The sequence below is a fragment of the Gouania willdenowi genome, chromosome 6 (genome assembly GCF_900634775.1).
Source record: "Gouania willdenowi chromosome 6, fGouWil2.1, whole genome shotgun sequence".
NCBI classification, from domain to species: Eukaryota; Metazoa; Chordata; class Actinopteri; order Blenniiformes; family Gobiesocidae; genus Gouania; species Gouania willdenowi.
Window position 1 is genome coordinate 48,387,683 of NC_041049.1, and position 17,542 is coordinate 48,405,224.

General features: G+C 40.1%; 1 protein-coding gene across 2 annotated transcripts in view; it reads right to left on the reverse strand.

Moving 5' to 3' along the window:
* b4galnt4a (beta-1,4-N-acetyl-galactosaminyl transferase 4a) overlaps positions 1-17,542 on the reverse strand; it is a 186,656-nt gene that overhangs the window by 2,544 nt on the left and 166,570 nt on the right. For both annotated transcript variants that reach the window (XM_028450362.1, XM_028450363.1), the window contains exons 9-19: positions 13,093-13,159; positions 8,756-8,920; positions 8,501-8,610; positions 8,099-8,199; positions 7,796-7,869; positions 6,178-7,714; positions 4,837-5,216; positions 4,582-4,735; positions 4,045-4,117; positions 1,477-1,630; positions 497-623 (exon numbers count right to left, since the gene is read on the reverse strand). In XM_028450362.1, the coding sequence (XP_028306163.1) occupies positions 497-623; positions 1,477-1,630; positions 4,045-4,117; positions 4,582-4,735; positions 4,837-5,216; positions 6,178-7,714; positions 7,796-7,869; positions 8,099-8,199; positions 8,501-8,610; positions 8,756-8,920; positions 13,093-13,159 (2,942 nt within the window). The remainder of the gene's footprint in view (positions 1-496; positions 624-1,476; positions 1,631-4,044; positions 4,118-4,581; positions 4,736-4,836; positions 5,217-6,177; positions 7,715-7,795; positions 7,870-8,098; positions 8,200-8,500; positions 8,611-8,755; positions 8,921-13,092; positions 13,160-17,542) is intronic.

The window sequence follows — 17,542 nt, forward strand, 5'->3', positions numbered from 1 at the left end:
CAAGGTAATAGTTTCACTGGCTTTTATTTATTTGTTTGCCTGTTTGCAGGATTATGACAAAAGTACTAAACAGATTTTGACAAAATTGTAACCAAATTTTGGAGGGGATCTGAATAAATAAAGTGATTCTGGATCAGTTTCAAAAATTCGTATCTCACCTAATAAATGACTGATCTTTATGAACATTGACTCAGTTATGTTGGGTTGGTTCCTCATGTTTCCCACCAAGTTTCATTTGGATCAGATCTGAATTGCACATTAAATTATAATTTTTTTAAATGGGAATGCCAATACATTTGAACTTACTGTATTGTTATTAATGACCATATAAATTTCCTCCAAGCCTTTAAAGTGTAAATGATCATGGAACCATGATCAGAATCACTGATTCAAATAACTGTGAATATCTGACAAAGAGGAGATTCAGCTCATATTTTTGTGCTGAATTTAAACCATCAGGTGGAAAACACAAACAGGTGTGTTTCCTCTGAATCACCTGTCCAGCAGCTCCCAGTCTTCTCCCCCCCATCGGTCTTTGAACTCCTCCGTATTCATCCCTCCAATCTTCTCAAAATCGGATTTGTAGATTCCAAACAGGCCAAAGCCATTTACCTCCCAGTAACCTATCAGAGAAACAGGAAACCAGTCATCGAGGGATTCAGATTGAGATTATACAATGTACACATAAATCATTCAAGTTATTACAGAAAAAAGGATTTATAATTGAAGAAGTTTGTTGTATTATAAAACAATTAAAAAGGCTTTGTATTTCCAGCCAAATAATCACATGAGCCATAAAAAAACTGATTTTAAAAACTTATTGTTACACTGTGGGCTTTAGTTCAATTATTTGGTATTTTCTGTACAAACTTACTCATAGTTGTTTGGTAAATATGATAAAATATCTGTCCACTCGATAGATTTAGAGGACTTGGGAATGCCTTAATGTGGAAGAGTCAAACGCTGTAGGAAAGTGATATTTTTCTTGAATTTAAAATTTATTGAAAAAATGACATTCAAGATTGAAATTGCAGCTCGAAAGTTTGTTTTTATCTCCACTGTAAACACTCGGTTTATTGTCATTGTTGAATAAGTTTTGTTGCGTTGCATTGTGGGATGTGAATTCCCGGAGACAAATGCATAAAAGTGTTTTTAATTCGTTCTTACCGTGATTTGTCCGTGAAAACACCAAAAATGTGTTGGAAAGTCACTTAGGCAGAGTTTTTGGGGGGCAAACAATAAATCACAGTAATAGTTAAGAAAAAACACTTCTATGCATCCGTCTACGGGATTCCACATCCCACAATGCAATGCACAAAACTTATCTGACAATGACACTTAAACAAATATTTAGAATAGAGCATTTTCTATTTTTTTCCCCGTGCAAATTATCTTCCATTAATTTATATTTTGAGGCTAAAACTATACGACTTTATCTGACAAAAAATAATGCTTTAAATACAGTTTGTTGGCTACCGTCGGGCTCCAATGGTGAACTCCCACAGCTGAGTCTCATGACAATGGGTGCAAAGGCCAGACGTCCCTCCACGCAGTGCTTCCTGATGCTTTCCAAGATGTTTAGAGGGAAGTGGATATGCAGGTCACATAGGAAGACGATGCTGTGACTGTCCTGTGAGAGAAAATATAAACGTTAAACCCCAGTAACAGAATTTTGTCCTTTTTTTTCTCTAAAAGTGAGCCATAACGTGTGAGGTATTAAATAATGATTTAAGCACTAAACAGCACAGAGAAGCCAAAGCTGAGCTCATCTTTATTTTATGAGCACGTATGTCATTTTGACAGCAGTGACAAATCTGTCGTCCCACTTTGACAGCGCTGACACTCAACTGATGGATCAACATCCGTCCAAATTTCAAGCTGCTCCAAAGCCTCTGCAGGATGAAGCGCGTGCATGTGTGATGGAAAGACAGCTGGAAAATGGGTGTAAAAGCACATGCATTCAAATATCCCGTGAGAGGGAGCCGATGTGATCGCCGTGTGACACATAAATATGCAGCTATCTGTTCAAGCAGCTTCCTGTTATCTAAACCTAGAGGGAGAAACCTAAAGAAGAGCAATGATTGGCTGAGAGATAAGAGCAGAATCACTGCCTGGGACAGATTAGTCTCTCAGTGATGCTTTTATTCCATCTTTCTATCAATCTGTAAAGGTCACGTGGTCACTCACTAATGTGGACATTTGACCTTTTGGAAGTAGATCTTTGGCTGTGCTTGAAATGACACACTCCGTATTATTCACTATAAACACAATGGGTATAGAGGGTTTTCACGGTGCGTCATCAACCCGAAGTCGCCAGGTTTACAAACAGAACACAAACGAGCAAATCCCAAACTTTGAGAGAAAATGGTGAACTATTGCTGTGTTTTTGGTGTACTAATTAGTCAGACCTTGAAAAACGTGGAGTTTAACAGATGAACAATGTCTGTATTTTATAGTCAGTAGTTCTACATCAGCAGAGCAGTGACATGAGACTAGCTCACCGTTGTTGCACCAGTTGTTATTGTTGTATATGCAAACACAGCCGCCCACATCTTCCGTCTTGCATTTAAATCCAGCTTCAAGTTGTCCAGTTTGTTCTGATGGGAGCAGACATTAGAACGTAGGACGGAAGGAAGCGGCGTTCTCTGAGGATTAGCTTTTAGCTTGGTTGCTAGCAGCACTCCTGCTTCTGATCACACCGCTTACGTCTCTTCCGCTGGCGGATACCGCTGGTACGAGGCTTTGTTACTTTGCAGGCTGCTGGATGTAGCCAGTGTAGCAGTCCAGGCTCGAGGTCCAGAGTAGTCGCATCTAACGGACAATAACTGTTTGATTTGCCTAAATCTAAGATTGCCTGGCAGTCGTATATTATTTTAGAGTACGTATGCTGCAGGTTCACTGTGAAATTATTAGAACTGACTGAATTATCTGCTGATATATATCAGTTGCTAACGCGAGCCTCTGCAGCCGCAGCTGACCCCCAAACTTCTATAAGATGTAAGGTCTTCTGCTGTGTAAGGGCTTGGTGAAATCCAGGTAGTTGACGATATCAGGATACATAACAGACAGAAGACTCTCCGGGTCATCATTGATCCATTGATCGTCTTGGAGGGCGGCGGTGTTTGTATATACATCAAAGACAACTGGTGCAACAACAGTGAGCTAGTCTCATGTCAGTGCTCTCCTGATGTAGAACTACTGACTATAAAATGCAGATATTGTTCTTCCGGATCTGTTATAACTTTTGATAACATTTTACCATTTAAAAAAAAGGCTCAGACACCCACACCAGAAATATTAAAACTTATATTTTCATTGATTAGGAAGCCTAAGTAGGTAACCAATAGATAGGAAATAAATTAGATGATAGATATTTGTTTTTAGTGTATTTTACAGCTGATTTAGGACCTGTTATCATAAGAGATGCTAACAGAAAGGTTCACTTTTATTAGGTTATTTATTTCTAAGCTCAGTAATTGTGATAAATTGTAATAGAACTTTGGTAATTGAGAACATAATTGTAAGTGACTTTTAGAGGATAAAAATTAATTGCCTGACGCCCTGTCCAGGGTGTACCCCCGCCCAGCGCCCAATGAGAGCCGGAGATTGGCACCGGCAGACCCCCGGAACCCTGAAAAAACAGGAGCAAGTGGGCTTGAAAATGGATGGATGGATGGAAAAATTTATTGCAATTTAATTGAAATTGATTTTCAGATGATACAAAATAATTGTAAGTTAATGCTAATTGGAAAAAATGCTCGTCACTGTAATTGAATTGTAATTGAACATCGATAGTTGAAAATGTAACTGTAATTGAGCCCAACCCTGGTGCCCACTGTACATATTTAAAAAATGTCCAGACATAGTATACATCCGGGTATTTCTCGCATACTCAATCTTTTCATACTATCTAATGTGAATGCAACACATACTAATTTTGATGTCAGACTTAATATGAGTAGTACGTTAGTATGACATTTCAAACACAGCCATTGTCTTCTCTGTGTGTGTGTGTGTGTGTGTGTGTGTGTGTGTTTCTCAAACCTCAATAGTGTCCACTCCAATCTGCAGTCCTGCTGAACGCTCAAAGTTCCCTTCTCTTCGCAGATACTCATATCTATGAGGAACACAAATTTTATACATAAGGTTGACATTACATTGTCATTAATATGACACGACACCTGTCATTAGCATGAATAAGGTGTCATGAAGGCTGTCAATAAGTATCATTTGCTAAATGATGACATCTTTGGAGCTATGTTGGCATTTTTTGAGTTAGGGTTAGGGGTTAAGTATGGTTAGGGTTAAGGTAATGAAGGATTAGGATTAGGGTAACAAACAACACTTAATGCGTAATGTCAGGCTTTATTTATAAAACTTCAAATAAAGTGTTACCCAAAGATTTTTGAAGTCTTTATACATGGCACACACACACACACACACACACACACACACACACACACACACACACACACACACACACACACACACACACACACACACACACACACACACACACACACACACACACACACACACACACACACACACACACACACACACACACACACACACACACACCTTGGTACGCTGCTCTCTCTGAGTGCCTGTTCCACATCCATGTCTTCACTCTCGAAGTCGACAATGATGACGCTGAAGTTGTCATCTTTAGTCTGGTGATGAAGATTCTCCATATCAGAAATAAACTGCTGAACCCAGCGCGCCTGGTTTTTCACTGAAGGGAGGGAGTAAGACAGAAAAAGAGAAAATGAAGTATAATTTAAAAATGGAATATCCGTCTGAATAGTTTTTTTCATTATTTTTGTACAAACTGACCTGGCACCACAAAGTGCACCATGACATCTTTCCTCCACTGCAGCATTACCGGCTGGCAGAGCAGAGGTTTAGCATAGGCAGTGCTCCAGGGTGTGGCTTCCTGCAGAAGTGGGGGCTGTGTTGAAGGAGGCGGCTGTGGCGTGCTGTGACCTGGGGTGTTGGAGGATGGAGCGGAGGCTGGTGCTGATGCTGGTAAGGAGTCTGTGTTTTCCAAGCTTTCTTCCCCTTGCCTGCTACGGTGGAGCAATAGGTAAATATATTCTGAAAGACGCACCACGCTGCGACCTCTTTCCATTAGCTCCAGCTCTACCAGGTACCGGTTCCCCCTCGCTGAGTCTCGTCGCTTCTCAACATTAATGATGCGCAGCAGGGTGTAAATCCTGGTGTGCAGAATCGGAAACATTTCAGGTAAAACACAGACATGAAGCATTCCCTCTGAAAAAAAGGCTGATGGCAAGTATTAGACCTGATTGGACTAACACCGAATCTAATTTTGCACGAAGGCCGACCACTCACAACTGTGTGGGTTATTATCAGTGGCACAATTAAAAACTTTCTTGGTTGAGGAATTTGCAAAATGAATTTAAAAAGCTATTTGTCATAAACAGACATTAATGTTTTTGAGCAATGCAGCAGAAAATGGTAATAAGCACACAGAGGTCTGCTAATAAGCTGCCAAGGCATGAGGCTATGACCAATGTGGTCTCACTGACATTATATATTATATAAAGATTAGTTAAAACAAAAAAGAAATTGCAGTACTGACCTCACAAGGAAACACAGCCTCTTAGGCAATGTTTAAAATAGCCTACTCACGTACTACTCTTACTAAGTTTGACGTCAAAATTAGTATGTATTGCATTCACATTTTTGAAGTATGCACAGTGGGCCAACTGGTCATACTCTTTTTGTCTTACCTTAGTTTTGTAACCCTTTTGTAAATAGGGCTCTTGTTTTGAAGTTAACCGGAAGTTTTGTCAGTTTTGTGAGACACTGGGGGTCTCCAAAATGTCAAAATGAAATCTGTATACATTAGTTTCATGGATCAAATGACCACATGTTGATATTCTATTGGTTACTTTCTCCCTTAAAATGCTTTCAGAACTTTCAAAGGTGGTGAATCAACGGAGATATTAAGCCTCATTAAGCTTCATGTTTTTGTTGTTGTAGGTTTGAAATGCATCTTGGGAAACTTGGAAGTATACTTCAATGGGAACAGTCATCATCCTAATCATACTTGGAAAGTAGACAGTATATACTCATTGGGTTTGTAGTGTATAGTACAGAGTGTGCCATTTCAAACACAACCTTACATTCTCACTTCCCTCCCTGTGTGCTTACCCTCCATTACGTTCATTCAGTTTCTCCATGTACTGGGCCAGCACGTCCACTACTTCGCTCTCTGCCAGCTGGAGGTTTCCAGATACGTTACACCGCAGGTCATTCCAGTCAGAGCGAAGCAGCTCAAAGTCCATCGGATTGACGGAAAACGTCCTCTGCCAGTTGATGCTCTCCTCTGCCCAACCCGGTCGGGCCTCAACCTCTTCGTAGCTGTAATCTGACATCTCGCCCTCTTCTGGTTCTGGCTCAGGTTCTAGATCGGGATCTAGATTAGAGCGGTATGTGTCTTGGTCCATGTCATCAGGGTGAGCCTCACGGACTGGTTGCTGTTGGGACTCTGTAATTTCGGAGGTCCTGAGGTAAGAAGTAACTCGTGATTGGTTTTGTTTAGTGTTTTCTGAGGAATTGGATGATGGGGGACTAACAGAAGGAGGTGGGGCTTGAGGGTCTCTTTTTCTAGGTAGATCAACAGTGACTTTAGTCTTAGAGTCTTGGCTGTGCTCTTTCCTCCTGTTTTTCTCTGCTTGATTGGGTCCACCTGGCTTGGCAGACTTCTGTGCACTTTCACTGAGGACATTATTTGTTCCATTGTAAGAAGCTGCTTTACCTTGTTTTGTTGGAGGATTGGGCCACAGATGAGGGGCGCTGATCAGGCTTCTAACTCCCGTCACCCCTCCCTTACTACGACCTTTTGAACCCACGTTGACCAGTTTGGTGGTCTTCCCATTTTGATACAAGAAGACACCTGGTAAAACCTCTCTCGGGTGACGGGAAGCCTTCTCCTCCCTCCTTTCTTGCCTCTGCTCCCGCTCTCTCTCTTTCTCTCGATCTTTTGACGGTCTAGGCCGTGTGATGTAAATCTTGTTTTCCTCCTTTTTCTCCTTCCTGTTTCCTGAAAGCTTGCTGTTGCTGTTGTGGAAACTGTTTTTGTTGCTATGGGCTGAGTTGCTGAGGACTTGCCTTGCTCGGTTGGCGAGAGCAGAGAGTGAGGACTTTTGTGAGAAAAGAAGTGCAGACTTGTTGAGTTTTGTCCGCATCTCAGCTCCCTTATCTCCTCCACCTTCATCTCCATCCGGATATCTGATTTTTTTGACTGCATGCAAGTCTGCAGGTTCTGTCTGGATCCATGAGAGAGAGCGACTCTTCACCATGCTGTCCATATTAGCCTGAATATCTCTGGTTAGAGATTCTTCAATGCCCTTAATGGTGTCTTGTCTTGTGTTTCCTCTGGTGCGTTCCTTTCCCCATTCTTTCCCCAGATCCATCTTCACCTGTCCATCTCTAGGAGGAAAAAGTCTCCTTTCTCTGTGACGTATGACCTTGTTATCTGCTCCCTCCTCTTCCACATTAGGGTCATCCACCTCTTCCTCCTCCTCTTTCTCCTCTCCTCTGTCACCTGGCAAAGATTTTGAATGCGGGCGTGATGGGTTTGAGGTGTGGCTGGTCTGGCTCAGATGAGACTGCTTTTTTGTTGATGGTGTCCCCACGATCTCTGCTTCATCATCAGCATCCACCCCTTCTTCTTCCTCAAGGAAATCTTTAAACATAAGTAACACCTGAAGTTAGAAATCACGAGTGTGTTATTCACAAGTATGTGAATACACTCATTACTATTTACCGTCTGGGTTGGGGAAGAACAACGACCTGTCATCTTCTTCTTCATCCATCTTCATATATTTGTAGAAGCCAAATCTAGCACAGGCACACACACAAACACACACAAAAAGAAAGGTTGACGTTTAATGTGCGTTGCAGAATCCCAAACTTTATCTCTTACTAAAAGGTCACATGAATCCCAGTCATCAATTTTCACACTTGATGATTTTACTCTGGGTTTTGCATCCCCTCGCCTACGCCGACATTGACAGATGTCTTGCTGATGTTCTTGCTCTCTGAGAGCCAATGGCAAGCGTGTCCTTACTTTTCCAAGTAGATTGGAGACTCCCTGTAGAAACACTTGTTTTCTCTCTCCATATGGGTGAGACGGGTGAAGTCGTTGGGATAGACAAAAGACAAGTAGACCTGAAGAATAGTTGAACGTCAGCGATGAGTGAATGATCAGAATTACATTTTATAAATGATTTTTTTTTTCTCAATCAAATCAGCCTCTTAAAAGAGTGGTGCATTTTGACGCTCAGTTGATGCAGTAACAAAGGTTTCCCTGAAGGGGGAGTCAGTACTCAATGGAAAACGTTACACCACACTTCTGAAAATTGCTCTGTAGTTTCCACTATCTTTTACTGCTTCGATACATTAGGATGAAGTCAAAAGGTAAAAATAAAATAAAATAAGGTTTTTAGAGTAAAGACAAAATGTGACTTACAAACTGCAGGCCCTGGTATCTGGCTATAGGAAAATCTTTGACTACATAAGTTGGAGAATAAAGGCAGGCTGGAAGAACATTTTCCAGACGGGAAGGGTCAATCAAAGGGACTAGAGAGAAAGAGAGAGAGAGTAAGAGAGATGAAAAATGTAATATTTTATAATATACGGTAGTCAAAAAGGGTATGTACAGTAAGTATGCAACAAGCTTAAACCTATTTTAACAACTTTGTGAAATAAAGATTGTTAGATTTACTGCTGTAGAAGCTGTCCCTGGGATCAGGCTTCAGCATATCGGCTCCATGCAGCAAGACACGGCCTCCCTCCAGACCCCGAGGCTGGAACTCTGCTGGGAGACGGATGTGACTGGCTAAGGTCTGCGGGATATGATCCACAGCATTCATCTTCAGGTTGGACTCATCTGGAAAAATCAAACAGAAAGTGAGAAAAACATCATTTTTTGTTTAAATTGTTTAAATGCTTATAACAATGAAGCTAAACCAGGTTTAGTCAAAAGTCATAGCGCAACAATCAGAATCAATCTACCTGTGTAGGACAAGGTGGCAAATGAGCATAAACAACACATAAACTGATGTGTGTGAAAGAAGAAGTTTAGGGTGAGAAAGAAAACAGCGACAAAAGCAAACCACTGAGGGTTTATACAAGTTGGAAGTTGGAAAAAATAAAAGTAGACAAAGCAGAGTCATAATTATAACCATTAAAAGCATAGATGAAGTAGATTATAAGTGTATATCATAAAGTATCAACTGCACCAAAGTTAAAACACAAATGGACAAAAAAGGTTTTAAATTAGCAGCAACTAAATCCAAACTTTAAAGCAGTGGTTCTCAAATGATTTCTGTTGAGTACCCTTTGAAGAATGGACATTTTTCAGCCCCCTCTCTAGACAGTATTTCAACAAAATTGGTAAAAATTCCAATAGTAACCTTTATTGAAAACAACCAAAAAAACATTCAGACTATTCTTCTTCAAAACTAAAAAAAATAATGGGAAAAAAATGAATGTGCAATCATGTATTATAGAAAAGTAATAATAAAGTTCTTTAAGTGTAAGGATAAATATATTTCAGTGATCAATGTTAACACCCCCTTAATGATGGCACACCCCCAAGTTTGTTTACCATTTTGGTTCATAAAAGCTTTGAAAGTTATGTTACTTTTTTAACATAGATATTGCATGGTGAAATGTAACTAAATAACTAACTAACTAACTACTAACTAATTAAATGACGTGATCTGAGGTTGGTTTTCAGGTTCATTTCTCTGTTTTGTGTTCATTTTGCCGTGTTATATGTTGAGTATACGTTCTATGTGGCATTTAGTTTCCCTCAGTCTTGTAATTCAAAGATAATGCAACGTATCAAGTCCCTGTGGGGTTCTTTTTCATTTAGGCTTTTCTTTTATTTCCTGCTCTCTGGGGCGGATTCACTGAGATCTGAAATAAAGGGTGGTAATCCTTTGGTGACACAGTTTCCTCACCTGCTGTGAGATATTCACTAAGATTGCAGCAATGATTAGTGCACGTGCAGCAGTGGTGGAGACCGTTCTATTTAAAAGAGCGTTTTGCTCGTTCAATGTGGAGAGGTGAGTGCACAGAAGCACACAATGATATTTGGGAAAGTTAAACTGGAGACAGATGGACTTCTCTGTCTGCTGCACAAACATTTAATTATGTAGAAAATTAAATAAACAGATAAAAAATAAAATAATAAAAAAAACAACAACAACTTTAAAACCTAATGATATTTTTTTCCATAATTCAATGTGGCTGCTCCTGTAACTTTGCTCTGATCAGTCCATGAAAAATAGGCAGATTTGGACAGAAACCGTCCTATTGATCTGTTGACACCATTGATCTGCGTTAATACAGCAACACAGTCTGTCAATCAGTCTGCTCCATTTGAAGATGATCTACTGACCATCATCCAGCAGGCCTGACTTCCTGAGTAGCACTGTGTCACCACACTCTCATATGTGAACATTGTGCCATCACTGCGTAAATTACTCATCTGATCAGCTGATTCTGGCCTGAGGCTCCTTCCATCAACGCAACACCAGAGTTTGACGGTTAAAACATCACTGATGCGGTGCGTCCAGCATCCTTTCTACACCGCAGCATCACCGGACTCCACACACAGACACCGCCACAGGTGTGAAGCTTTTTTCTCCCTCACACACACTTTACTCACACTTTATTTTCTCATTCAGTGGATGTTAATTTTGACTATTGTTTTTTTGATTTATTTTCTTATTCTAGAAAGGTTCACTGGAGCATTTTTTTCATCTCCGCTATGTTTTGTGTAAACATTTACTGCAGCGGATCTCTGCGTGTGTGTATGCACTTGCTTGTCAGTCGTAGTATTTTCCTTTGGTAAAACAATCACTGCAAACAGTTCCAGATTTGATGAATTGCATTGCGCCCACTGCATTAATTTATTTGCATGTCCTCCTTCCCATAGCCATTCGAGGGAAACATGCTAAATGGATTGAGGGCGCATTGCGACGTGTTGCACTCCTGATTACCTGGGGTTTGTACCCTTTATTAGTACGTGGAGTGATGCTTGTACACATTTCAATACCCCTAAACCTTAAGTGAATTCGCCCCTCTCTTGTTGTGTATTGCACCCACCGTCTTGTCAGTGCGCAAGTGCACGGAGCAGGAAATGATCTCCCTCTCTTTCCCTCATGAGTCTCACAAGTGAAAGCCATCTCCCTGATTACTAAGGGTGTAACAATATATGTATTTGTATTGAACCGTTTCGGTACAGGATGTTCGGTTCAGGTACAGGGTTGTGTACAGGTGAGTTCCCGGAATGGAATGGAAGTTACATCTGCAGCCCGTGTACGTCATGGCTAATGCTAGCAGAAACCAGAGCTGGAGGACCCTCCCCTGTCGCTAAAGGCTCCTGCTTGGGAACACTTCTGGGTGAAATACTGCAACGGAGAAAGGCAAGTGGATAAAACGAGGGCAGTGTGCCAAAATTTGGTAAGCTGAAATCGGGTATGTTTCCGGGAACACAACAAACATGCTAACTCAATTGAAATGGCACCGCCCGAGTGCGAATATCACTGCAACAAGAACGAAAACGTCCTTAGTGCAAACGCAGCTGACTTCAGCATTCAAGCAGCCTCTGCCTAGCAATTCAGATGTGGTCAAGGCTATAACAACTGCAATCAGAGTCTTTATAGCAGCGGATAAAAGCTGTTAACAAGCTGTGAGGAGCTTATTTTTTAAAAATAATGTTTTAGATATTTTTTGTTTTAGAATAGTATTATTACCAGGCAGCACTATACAACAGTATAGTATTTTTTATTTATTTTTTTTTAACTTTATTTTTATATTCTGTATAATGTTAAATACATTGTTAGTTTACTAAAGTTTTGAATGAACAAGCAAATTTGTTTTGCATTTGTAAGTACCAGCAGATCTGCACTTACTGCAGACAATGTGGACAAGTACATTTTTCTGGCCAAAAATATGAAGGTCTAAACCAAGGGCAACATGCTGGAACTGTGCTGTACTTTTTGTTTGTTAAAAGCTATTAACAAGCTGTGAGCTTATTTCTATAATATTTAACATTTTGTTTGAGAATATTATTACCAGGCAGCACTTTACAAGTATTGTAATAATTTTCATATTCTGTATAATGTTAAATACATTGTTGGTTTATTAAAGTTTAAAATAAACAACAAGCAAATTTATGTTTTGCATTTTGTTCCATACTGTACCGAAAATGAACCAAACCATGACCTCAAAACCGAAGTACGTATCGAACCATGATTTTTGTGTATCGTTACACCCCTACTGATTATCCTAACTACTTTAGTGAGTTCTCCATCACTGGGTGTTTGCTGTATTGTCAGATCTCCTGTTCCTATGGCTGTTCCTCTGCACTCTTCTTCATCAGACAGGTTTTTGACTCTTTGTTTGTACCAGTGACTACTTTGATTCATTGCACTCTTTTTGTTTGGTACTTTGTTGTTATTTTCTGGTTTAGACCTTTTGGGGTTTGTTTGTACATTGTTGGATTTTAAGTTTTTTATATTTAATAGACACTTGTTTTTCACAAACAACCCTCACTACAGACTCATGAACTAAATTAACAGAGAACCATTGAATTCAAGAGTCCCTGTAAAAAAAAAAAAGAAAGAAAAAATGACAGGCAAAACTTTCTCATAATTTCCACAATGAGAAAATGGAGAGGATGTGACATGCAGGGAGGAAAAGGATTGATGGATGGGTGGAGACGAATGAACTGAAAGCCAACGGGTGACCTCATCTGCAAGGCGCCTCATAGCTTGTCAAAAACAAGGTGGCAGGATTTGGTATACATTCACAGAACTCAACAGCCCACAATATGACAACTCCACCAATATATCACTTTTTGTGTGGCTGGCACTTTCCTTTTGTAATGACAAACCAAACCTGAAGCTGAAGGCCGCTACACATCTATTAGATATGTGTAACGGCAGAAAATTACAGACACGGAGGGTTTTCTTTCCTTTTGGCTCTGTAGAGAGAAGCTATGTTTTGTGTTGTCATATTACCATTCATAACCAGGATAATTCTTACCTGTGTAGAGTGAGATGTAGGCAGAGTCTATCACCTCAAACTTTAGACCAGGAAGGAAAGGACGCCACTGTTTGTGAGAAAAGAAAGAAAGGATGGGAGAAAAAAAGGATTTTAAAGAGAAAAGAGCAACATGTGAGAATTATATGTTGTGCAGAAATTGTCAATCACTGTAGCTGGCTTGAGAAGTGTGACACTTGGTGTGGTATTGATCTCTACAACAGCACAGAATCGATCGAATGCTGGCTTTTCATGCAAACACATTCCCACAGAGGAGAGAAAACCAGACAAGAGACAAGTGAGAGACAGATGCAAAAATATTGAAATGTAATCCTGTGAGATGCAGAAAAGCAATTGAGCAAACATAAGCAAAAACAAGAAAATCCACCAAAGACAGGCCTATGAAGATGATGCTGACATGTTGGTGTGAAACACTAAGATTTGATAAGATAAGATTGAAAGAAAGTGAGGAGGGACAGACAAGCAACGATTCTCTTAAATAGATTTTGCAATTACCTCGTCACTTCTGGTTACTCTGAATGTAATCACAGGAGACAGGTCATTTTCCAACTACCGCCTTGAGAATACAAATATAGACACCCTCCTCAACCCACCGCTTCCCCTCATTTGTACATAACAAACAACCTCATACACTTTTTTGGGATGTCATTTTTTCAAAAGATGTTTGTTCTAGAAAAGGATGCTTGTTAAGAATCACTTATACACTATGTATGCAGAAACACAATCACCCAGATGCATTCATGCAGTTGTGTACACGATCACGTAAGTGTTCATGCAGAAGAACAACAAACAAGGTCACTGTAAAACCATGCAGGTTGTTAGCAGGAAACCGCTCTGCAGGCACCCGAAGGCCTCATTATTGTGTCATTATTTCAGTGAGACTGAAAAGAAAGCTCCAAATCACTGAGGAGAATATTTTGGTTTAGGAATGTGCGATATTTTATCGTTTATGATTTATCGTCAAAAACATTCTCACCGGTAAGAATTTGTCATCCCACGATATAAACGATAAATTCTCATGTCGGAAATTAGCAAGGGCCATGGGTCATTTGTCCCTCAATTTAACTAAGAATGCCCCAAAAAAAGCGTGTTCCACGAACCAAAACTGCCCCTGTTGGTTGTCAACTTATTATTCTCTGGAGTGAAATGTTGTTTACGGAAGCTCTGACGTGCACCGCCACCGCCCACCTCACACACCGCCGTCTGTGTGTGAGGTGCTCGTCTCAGGTACCTGAAGCTACTATGCTGTGATACAACACGGACCACTACTTGGTTAAAACCAGACAACCATCCAACAAGGGAACGATTCAATTTCCTCTGTCAGATCCACCCAAAGTTCCAAAAACATAGGGACAGAGATGAACCTGTAGCAACGATTATGAACTAGAAACTCAACTAAAGCTAACTATGCTAAGCTAACCCACCGACAAAGCTGGTCCCATTAGACTAATGTAACTATTGTGATTATTACACCTAAATATGCTGAATGATTAAATCATCAGCTTGATCTGGTTTAATTATAGGAAATCAGAGTTATTTATCAATCATGACTCTATGTAACTCATAAGATGAATGAAAAGTACACAAGATGACAACAAATGGCCCCTGCGGTGACAAAAGTTGCCAACTGTTATCAAGCTGACTGACAAAATAGTTGGTCATCAGCTGTTCTCTATGAGCTCTTAGATCACATATCTGAAATATTTCGTCAGCGATGGAGACTTTCTTTTCCCAAACTTGAAAAAAAAAACATAAATACAAATCAAATGATGTTTTTAAAGGGTGTATGAAGCTAAGAGCATTGGGGTGTCATTTGTGTGAAACAGCTTTGGCAAAAAGGAAGCCGCAGAGGCCTTTTCACCCTTTGAAATGAGACGAAAGAAAATCATCTCTGATAATAATAAAACGTAGCCTTTGCAGGGCAAAAAGACCACGGGTAGCAGACAGGGTTATTTTATCAATTCTGAACCACCCACTGACATTTGAGACTTTGGTATTGTTTTCAATCAGGTGGCCAAAAGTGGATATTTAATAGAACTCATGGTGTGAGGCTTGAAGCCAAATAGAGCACCACTTTTTCTTTGTCAAATAAACACATAGACACACAAAAACTACACACAGAGGGAGGTAGGTTCTAATGCCTCCTACAGGGCTGGGCTACTTTCTATTGCTCTGTGACCAGGGGAATATTACTTCAGAGAGGCGGCTTTGTTGTTTACCCTTCATTCAATTGCTTGCTTCATAGCAAGGGAAATAAAAGTTTTTTGCAAAGTTGAAATGTAGAAATGTACTCGCCCAATCCAGCATGTTTTCTTTTGGTGGAATAAACTCTTTAAGTCGATGAAACCACAGTAGGAAACTTATATTTTCCACAGAGGGAAATGGTTTCTTTTTAAGCTTTTAGTAAAAGAGGAGGGAAAAATTCCCTCCTCTTCTATGTCCTACTCACATTTGCCCAGCTGATGGATCAGAGGAGGAAAGGTAAACAAAAGAGGAAAACAAAATATCTAGTTGAGACAGGCCAGCAAATAAAGAGAGATGTTGACAAAGTTGATAGCCTCTCACCGAAGAGCAAGCAAACACACACTCATAAGTAGGGTTGGGCATCGAGAACCGGTTCCAAATAGGAACCGGTTCGTCTCTGGCGTGTGCATATCTCTGGCATGTGCGTGTGTCTCTGGCGTGTCTGTGTCTCTGGCGTGTGTGTGTGTCTCTGGCGTGTGTGTGTGTGTGTGTGTGTATGGCTACGGTTTCAGTTTGGTCCGGGAGAGCGGAAGGGAGATAGGAGCGAATCACCGGTAAAAAGCCCAGTAAAACTCTGGAAAACAATCACCAGGAATAAATAGTTGCTCACTGGTAAAGACAGTAGCTCTAACAACTGGCAAAATGATAAACTGGTGGTGTTACAGTCTGCGAATGCAATACACGGACACATTTACTCCACCTACGGGTCCTTGTGCCAGCCAGTCAATGAAGCCTGTTCCGTTTACCGAGGTCCGTTTGTGTCCGTGTGAAAGTCTGCATGTTCATGACTATAACAGAACACCACACATAAGAACTGTTTTCACCTTTATTTTGATTGTAGTTTTGAATCAGCAGCTCAACAATAACACACGATTTCAGTTTGGACCGTGGAGCAGAAGAGAAATAGGAACTAATACGACCGGTGAAGCCTGTTCCGTTTACCGAGGTCTGTGTGTGTCCGTGTGAAAGTCTGCATGTTTATGTCTCTGTCCATCCATTCTTTTCATTATATCTATGTCTTTTAAATAGTGTCAGATGTAGTCCGGGCCGCCGCCATCTTGGATTATGTCGTCACCAGCGCGTCATCCCTGCAATTCGTGAAAGCGCAGAATGCCCCAAATAACTGTAAAAAGGTCTTATTTTAGTCTGTTTTTTAAAAAAAAAAATTGTGGCTTTATACTCCAATTACATTTATGTATATAATATGTTCCCTACAATATAAACAGGTTCACAATATAACTATTTTTATTGTTTCTGTTTCCACTGTATCTAGCATAATAATAATATTTCTCAACAAGAACTATTGATTTGTCACATGACTGTTCCAGGGTTTGAGTTTGTTTTATTTTGTTTCCCATCTACCTGTAGCTCTTTGTTTTTTAGACTGCTACCAACTTGTTTGTAGTTTTATTTCACTTTTACAGTTATAGTTGGGACCTTTTTAACTGAATACCCTAGTTACATTACAGCAACCAAATTAAACTGTATCAACTAAGTGAATTAATAAAAAATATCTGTTCAAAGGCTTTTTCAAATAAAAAAATGATCCTGTGAAATCTGTTACCTGTTGACCTGCACAAGTCAAAGAATCGGAATCGAGAATCGTCTAGAACAGGAATCGAAATCAGAATCGGTAAAATCCAAACGATGCCCAATCCTACTCACAAGTGAGGCGCCATGAGAAAACCATGAACACATTTTCAGTTATTCACAGATTCTAAAGGTGTGGTTTCAAAGCTTTCCAATGATGTCACACATATAGCAATCAAGGAATATTTAAAGTAGGTCTGTGAGAAATCTGTCCTCAACATGTCTGAATCTTTATTAAATCTCAGAGCAGCCATCTGAGTGGCTTTAACAAAAGCTGTGCATTTGGATTACTTTGCATTAACTCAACCTCCCAGCAATGTTGTAAATAACTGTTTTAACCATTTCCATATCCACAATTAACACCTTTACCTCGTGTTTGATGGAAGCAGTTTCATTTGTTGGAGCCAAACTCCGCTTGTATTGTGGCATGGCTGTATCGGATGAGCTGACGTGTACTTGTCTTGTTTGATCGAGTGTGCCGCTGCTATAGGGAAATAATGAATTAAGCCTGAATCTGAGTATTTCTGTGGTTAGAAAAGAAGTGAGGAGGAGATGAAAGTAATTTGTGTTGATATGAATGCAGCTACTATGATATATA